The sequence below is a fragment of the Triticum aestivum genome, chromosome 6A (assembly GCF_018294505.1).
Source record: "Triticum aestivum cultivar Chinese Spring chromosome 6A, IWGSC CS RefSeq v2.1, whole genome shotgun sequence".
In the NCBI taxonomy this organism is placed as follows: Eukaryota; Viridiplantae; Streptophyta; class Magnoliopsida; order Poales; family Poaceae; genus Triticum; species Triticum aestivum.
In genome coordinates this window covers 435,392,877-435,399,873 of record NC_057809.1, presented here as the reverse complement: position 1 = coordinate 435,399,873, position 6,997 = coordinate 435,392,877, and the positions used below count along the sequence as shown (strand labels likewise).

At 46.8% G+C, this 6,997-nt stretch overlaps 1 protein-coding gene across 4 annotated transcripts; it reads left to right on the top strand.

Moving 5' to 3' along the window:
• Positions 1-213: 213 nt before the first annotated feature.
• Positions 214-5,694, top strand: LOC123127780 (adenine phosphoribosyltransferase 2). Of its 4 annotated transcripts, none has more exons than XM_044547621.1 (7): positions 214-573; positions 658-768; positions 2,240-2,332; positions 2,906-3,055; positions 4,363-4,421; positions 5,268-5,366; positions 5,476-5,694. In XM_044547621.1, exons 1-6 carry the CDS (start codon positions 366-368, stop codon positions 5,349-5,351), a joined length of 705 nt encoding a protein of 234 aa, XP_044403556.1. In that variant the 5' UTR covers positions 214-365; the 3' UTR covers positions 5,352-5,366; positions 5,476-5,694. The 4 variants fall into 4 exon arrangements, with proteins under 4 accessions (XP_044403556.1, XP_044403555.1, XP_044403557.1 ...); XM_044547620.1 differs by having other exon boundaries at positions 215-573; positions 5,268-5,371; XM_044547622.1 differs by having other exon boundaries at positions 220-573; positions 5,286-5,366.
• The last annotated feature ends 1,303 nt before the right edge of the window (positions 5,695-6,997 follow it).

Here is a 6,997-nt window from a genome sequence, read left to right as displayed (position 1 = left end):
AAGCGACGCGGCGCGCGCGCGCCCACAGACGCCCACACAGGCACATTGTCACGTACAAGTAGGCTATAGACAGGGTCTATCCCTACGCGGGGGGGTCACAGGCTATGCGTTGTGAACAGGACCCCGTGGTCCGCTGCCTGCTTGTTTCCGAGTCCAAGGATGACTCGTCGTCGTGATAAAGGAAGGAGCGCCCCCGCAACCGCAACCGCAACCCCAACCCCCCTCTCTCTTTCTCCTTTCCTTTTCCCTGCTATATATACACCGCACCGGCACGCCACACCCGTCAGCAAGCAACATTAACTCACTTGTTGAGCTCCACACTCCAGCTCCAGCGCAGCCGCAGAGTGCAGAGTGAGTGAGTGGGCATGGGCGAGGAGGCCAATTGCGACGCCGTGATGGAGGACGGCAACGGCAACGGCAACGGCAAGGCCAAGGAGAACGGCCACGCCACAGCCGTTGTGGCCATGCCGGACGTCAAGGCCAAGGCCGAGGACGCCGTGGTGGCGCCGGGTGACCCCCGCCTGCAGGGCATCTCCGACGCCATCCGCGTCGTCCCGCACTTCCCCAAGCAAGGTAGGTCTCGACTCTTGAATCTTGATCCATCCAGCAGCGCAGCGCACGACCGACATAAAACTTGCTTGTTGGGTGGCATCGCAGGCATCATGTTCAACGACATCACGACGCTCCTGCTGCGGCCCGGGGTGTTCAAGGACGCCCTGGACATGTTCGTGGAGCGCTACCGCGGCATGGGCATCGCCGCCGTCGCCGGTAAGTAACCCACCCGTCCCTCCTTAGTAGTAATTCCCCCATGCATGTACGTAGTACTAGTAGGAGTACTTGTCTAGCTAGCTGAGCTGTTGTATGGATCAACGCTCCGTCCTCTGAAGGCAAGAAGAGGCAGAGGGTGGTAGAGAGGAGAGGAGGGCTGGGCTGAGCTGTTGGCAGCGTAGTGTAGTGTTGTGAGATTCCATCCATTCCGTAATATCTTTGAGGGAGATCTCCCGTGGTCCTTTTGCTCCCCCATGCTTGTCGTCGCCCGGGTGCGCTTTTTCGCATCGCTCTACTCACCCGTCCGTCGCCTTTTCTCGGGAGGACAATACTATCATATACTAGCAGCCACAATAATAGTCCCACGCCACTGTTCCTGCTGGCTAAGCTTTGCCACACCCTTGATCTTATTCTTAGTAGAAGATGTGCCACTACCAAATCCCTAGGAGTACTACTGTGCATGTGAGTAGGAGTTGTGGCGGTCACGGTTGGTAATGGCGTGGTGGTAAAACTAAAACGGTGCTGCGTCGGCCGTTTCCGGTCACGAGGCGAGGGCTGCCTACCAAAACGGAAAGTCGGGCGTCTGGTACGTTGTGCATGTGGGGGGTATGGTCTTTTATGCTCCATTTCCATGGCCATATGGTCGATCTCTCATCGGGGCGTGCTCAAAAGCTCCATTTCTCTCTCTCTCTCTCTCCCTCTCTCTCTCTCTCTCTCAGGAATCGGCAGGTGAGCTGCTCACTAGTACTAGCACTATAATTATCAGGTCAGAACAAGAAGGCTCCTTTTTTTTCATGGTTTTTTTTTTTGCGCGAGTGGTGTTGTTTAGAGCTGGAGGAATGTATGACCGCCCCGACCCGGGCCGCGCAGAGTGCGTGCGTGCCGGAATGTTTGGCACATGACGCGGTCGCGCTTCTCCGACTTCCGGCTTGGTTTTTTCAAAGGGCGGTCACGAGTCGGGCCGGGCGGATCTGCGGCATTCAATAGCGTATCCGGGGCGCATGTAGAAGCCCTGGCACGGGCAGATCTCGCGGCCAGCGAGGGGACCAGGACCAGGTCCCCCGTGGTCCGACGGCCGCGGCCGTGTCTGCCGGGGATCGGACGGTGGGTGGCCGCGGTACACCGTTTGCTCTGAGGTCATGCATGTGGCCAATCTGCCGTCGTTTTCACGGGAAAGTACTGCTTCTCAGATTTTGCTTTGTTCCTTTGTTGGATCCTCTGTCTGCTTTGCTTCTCCGATTCCTTGCTGGTCCTGGATTTTCCATTCTGTTTCCTCATAACCTCTCCTCTCCTCCTCTTTTCTTCATATTACTAGACTATAGGCTAGACTAGAGTATCTTATTCTCGACTAAATGGAGTTATTATGTTGTGTCTCATCATCTTATTATACTAATACTAAGGATTATTTTAGATGTGTTAGCCCAAGTGTAGGAGCATTCTTCTGACTTGTTTGTTTCCATCCATCCTTCAGGGATTGAGGCGAGAGGATTTATATTTGGCCCCGCGATTGCACTAGCCATCGGTGCCAAGTTCATTCCGTTGCGCAAGCCTAAGAAACTCCCAGGTGAGCTCCCCTCGAAAAGGTTCCTTTCTGCATAATTGCCATGCTCTGAAACCTGTTGCCATTTGTCTATTCAGCTGTGCAATAACGACCTTAGTTGAGTAATTTTTTTTATCTTTTTTCTCGCGCGAGCAAGTAAAACTGGTAATCTGGAAGTAAATGAACTTTACACACACACGCATACACAAAAAACATTGTCAGCCCCTTTATGCAGCAGCGCGTGATGAAACCTGAAGAAATTTGCAGACATTCAGTACCATCTCCCTTTGCAGTTTCCAGCACATGTTCTATTACTTTTTTTTAAATGCTTGCCGAGGCATGGGCAGGAGCTCTGCCATTTCATATTTTCATATAAGAAGAAAAGAGTTGCCCGGTTAATTTGAGGAAAACCGGGCGAACACCAAATTATTACAGACACTAAAGACAGAAAAAGAAAACTAGAGGTTGGTGGCAGGGTTTAGACAAGATATTGTGTGGCCAATTTAAAGTTTTTCTGCAAACCGCAAAAATTAAATAAAACTGAAGTATTTTTGCAGCACACTGATGCGCTAACATTTTCTTTTACGAACATGAAAGGTGAGGTGATTTCTGAGACCTATGTTCTCGAATACGGAACTGATTGTCTGGAGATGCATGTTGGTGCTATCGAACCCCGTGAGCGTGTTTTGATAGTTGATGATCTGGTTGCAACTGGTGGGACACTTTGTGCTGCTATAAATCTTCTGGGTACGTATCACATACCTTTCAAGTACTCCGGCCATTTTCATTTACTTTGATCAAGTTTGTATATAGAAAATATTGACATCCATAATAGTAAATCAATATCATTAGAGTCTGAATATATTTTCATATCATATGTATTCATTATTATGAAATTTATGTTATTGCCTATAAACTTGGTCAAACACTACAAAGTTTGAATTAGTAAAACCTAATATGCGGAATAAATAAAAACGGAGGGAGTATAATATTATGCATCCCCTGCAGCCTTGACCTGTACTTGCATGGTAATTTCAAACCAAATGCGACTAAATAGTACAACCTCTGTTCATTAATATAAGACTTTTTTTGGACTTATGGTCAGTCTAAAAAACGTTTTATATTAATGGACAGAGGGGATAACTGTGAATTTGGTAAGGAATCCAGACAGAATACCTTGCATTTGATCACTATTTGCTTGGGTAATTCGTATGGATGCCATTTTATTTAGTTGTCTGTTACTTGTGCAACTTCAGAGGTTATACTCTTTCCACTGGCACATTCAGAGCACATTATTCACTGACCGGTGCAACAGTTAATCAGTCAATTCTCGTCTTGTTAGCCCGTGACACATTTGCAGAACTGAAGGCACCAGTGCATGGCAGACCGGTAGTTGCTTAGTAGTAGGAGTATCAGATTCAAGTATCTTATCAAGTGGAGTATCACTTGTCTTGAAACTGTACCACACCCTGCACATCTTTTACCACCCTAATTAATCTAATCCACAACGGCATCAGCACTGTCAGAAACAGCTTAAATAATCCCTGGAATGCAATAGACTAATTGGATTCTCATGTACGGATGGCAGGCCTCCATACAACTTGGTGCTAACTGATACTGACCTATATATATATATATATATATATATTAATTAGTATGAAATCTTCCGTAATGGGACATGCTTTATATCTTGGCAAGATCTCTCCGGAGAGAATCTTGTTTGAAGATATGTCCTGGTACAAATTGATGTGGAAGCATGATTTGATGTTGACACTACATGTTTTGGGGGCTTCAATCACAGAATCAAGTACTCTCGCCCAGAATGCTATACTATCTTTTCAGCTGCACCTTTCCTTGTCTGCACTTACTCTGACGCTGTCATGCCATTAAGCATGCGTCTTTTTTAATAGTATTTTGCACAACCTTGTTTCTAGAACGCTATGCTGCCTTTTGGATACTTTTCTAGATGAATTTTATCTTGCACTGGTAAAAAGTAGATAGGTATTTTTTGAATACCTTTTCTACCTTTTCTTACCGAACAGTTTGATTTCCAGAACGTGCTGGAGCTGATGTCGTTGAGTGTGCTTGTCTCATTGGGCTCCCTAAATTTAAGGTATTTCGTCTTTCTACACATGAATCAGATATGGTACTATCCAAAGTGTCGAATGGCGTCTGAATCTGATATATACACATATTATATTTCTGCTTCTTCTCTCTCACAACTCGTAGTATTTGTTAGCAATTCTCATTCGTTTACTGCTCTGTCTGAAGCCTAAATTACACTGTCACCGGATTTGACCACTTGAAAATCGCATAGTTCTTGGCCTGTGCACCTTTACTAGTTTGCTCAGATACTGTCTGCTCTGCCCACTTCATATAGCCTGTTGGCGCCATGGTAGCTTCAGACAGTGGCGTCAATGGTTTGTTTCCACAAAAGGCGGCCATGAACAAACATGACCGACCATGTCTATTCCTCAGTCACAGCTGAGATAAGTACCAGCTGATTATCCATAGGCTAACGTGAATAAATAATACCAGTATTGGTCAAGGAATGGGGACTTGCATCACACAATTTTATTTAGCGGCGGTGCATCCTGTGGTGCTCATGTTGCAGAATAAGTGATGCACCTTACTAGATAGCGGATAGAGATCATGTGGCATCAAATGCCTGAGGACAATGTGAAAGAAGCATCAGGAACCATTCTTTAGTATTCGCTGTCAATCTTACACCAGTCACTGCAGCTGCTTGAAAAGTTTTCCATTGAGTGTATCTGAATTAGCGAATTATCCTACTAGCTTGTAGTCCCTCCGTCCGGAAATACTTGTCCAAAGAATGGATGTATCTAGATGTATTTTAGTTTTAGATAACCCATTTGTATCCATTTTTATGACAAGTATTTCCGGACGGAGGGAGTAGTAAAAGGTGTTGCTTGAATCTGGTCAGTGGTCACTGAGACAGCAACTCTACCCCGTGCAGGATTTTTACAAGCTCAACGGGAAGCCTGTCTATGTACTGGTGGAGTCTCTGGAATATGAAAAATAAGAAACCGGTGACCAGGTGAGGTGAGCCTCTCTCTCAGGCCACTTTTCTGTTCTTGCAAACCCCTGAACCTGAACTCAGTATCGAGTGGTACCGTGCTCACATCTGGTCCTTTTTTTTCCCTCAGGGACGCACCATGGCTTCATCCTGCTGCGGTAGTATTAGGGAGTGGGGGAGGTTAGGGAGCGGTACGTGAATGGATGGGTGTAGTCTTTGTAGGCTGAGTGGTTTCTTCAACTGTACTGAAGAGCTTCTTCCTTGTGCTCGGGAGAAATGATCGTTAGCTGAGACGCGAGTCCTGTAGTTCCATTATTATCATTGGTTATTATTATTAATTGTTTCGTCCTGGGCGATCCCGTGTACGTTAGGGCCGGCCAAAGCGTCGTGCATGTCGTGTCGTACGTCTCATGCATGCATGCATGCGGGGATGCGCTGCCCTGCTTGCTTTCAGCGTCGATCGTGGCAGGGCAAGCGACGTGTTTTGTCTTGTCACGTCGATCGGACCGGCGGCAGGCAGGGCTTGCCGGCCGGTCAGAGCCTACAGCCTACAGGAGTCGTTCTCCGGCTAGCTAGCCTGTCGTACGGCTCAGGCGTGTCGTACGTGAAGTTGTTGCCGGCGGTGCAGCGGTGGTAGCTGCATCAACCACCATGACTTTTCTACCGTCAGACTGGATCTGAACCTGTGGCGCGGCAGCGTTGCGTGTTGCGAGACAACTATATCAGGTTGCGTGGCAGCGTTGCATGTTGCGGTATATTTCTTTTTTAGACGCGTCTAGCGAGCAAACGGCTGCTGGCTAGCGCTTCCGAGCAGTCGGTCTTTTTATGAAAATTATTTGTCTCCTTCATCTAGCAAAGACTTTTATGATTTCAATTGGCTAAACGGAAACAATCAATCAACCGTGCATTAAATGATCCACATGCATTTAGTTGTGGCTTTTTTCATGCATGGTATGGACGACTTCCTACCGTTTAATTCATGATTTATAAATTTTGAAAAGCCATAACTTTTAAATCATGGATCCGAATTAAGATTTGTTTTCATTGTTGAAATCCTTGCGACGTGCTCTTCAAAACTAGATCTCGTATGAGTATGTTTTGATAGAATATTTTTGTGCAATTTTAGTCCTTGTTTTATGCAACTATCTAGCAGCGGTGTGCAACTAACTGTAGTGGATGTGCAACTTTGCACCTACCCCGTGGACGTGCAGTTTTTACTGATGGCACCTCCATCCCCAAACTACCCCCTTCCAGTGAGATGTGCAACTTCGTCTCTTGCCCTGGCCAACTGTATAGTAGTTTGACGTGCAAATTTCCCCCCTACTCATGGATGCGCTTTCACTATTTACTACATCGGCCAACTGCCTAGCAGTAGATGTGCAACTTCATACGCTGCCATGGCGAAACTGTCAAACAGTGATGTGCCTCTTGTATCCTTCGTGGAGGTGTAGTTTCTCTGCTAGCACCCGGTCCACACCACCCCTATTAGTGAGATGTGCAACTTTAGCACCCTACCTATATGCAACTTTTCACTACCCTTATGAATGTGGAGTTTCACTATCCAGCTATCCCAGGATGTGCAACTTTGTATGTTGCCCTGGCCAACTGCCTAACAGACTATGTGCAACTCTGTCTGTTGAACCCGCCAACTA

Coding starts and splice junctions, on each gene's coding strand:
- LOC123127780 (XM_044547621.1), top strand. CDS start 366: ATGGGCGAGGAGGCCAATTGCGACGCCGTGATGGAGGACGGCAACGGC. Junction 574..657: donor CCCGCACTTCCCCAAGCAAG/GTAGGTCTCGAC, acceptor GTGGCATCGCAG/GCATCATGTTCAACGACATC. Junction 2,333..2,905: donor CAAGCCTAAGAAACTCCCAG/GTGAGCTCCCCT, acceptor CGAACATGAAAG/GTGAGGTGATTTCTGAGACC.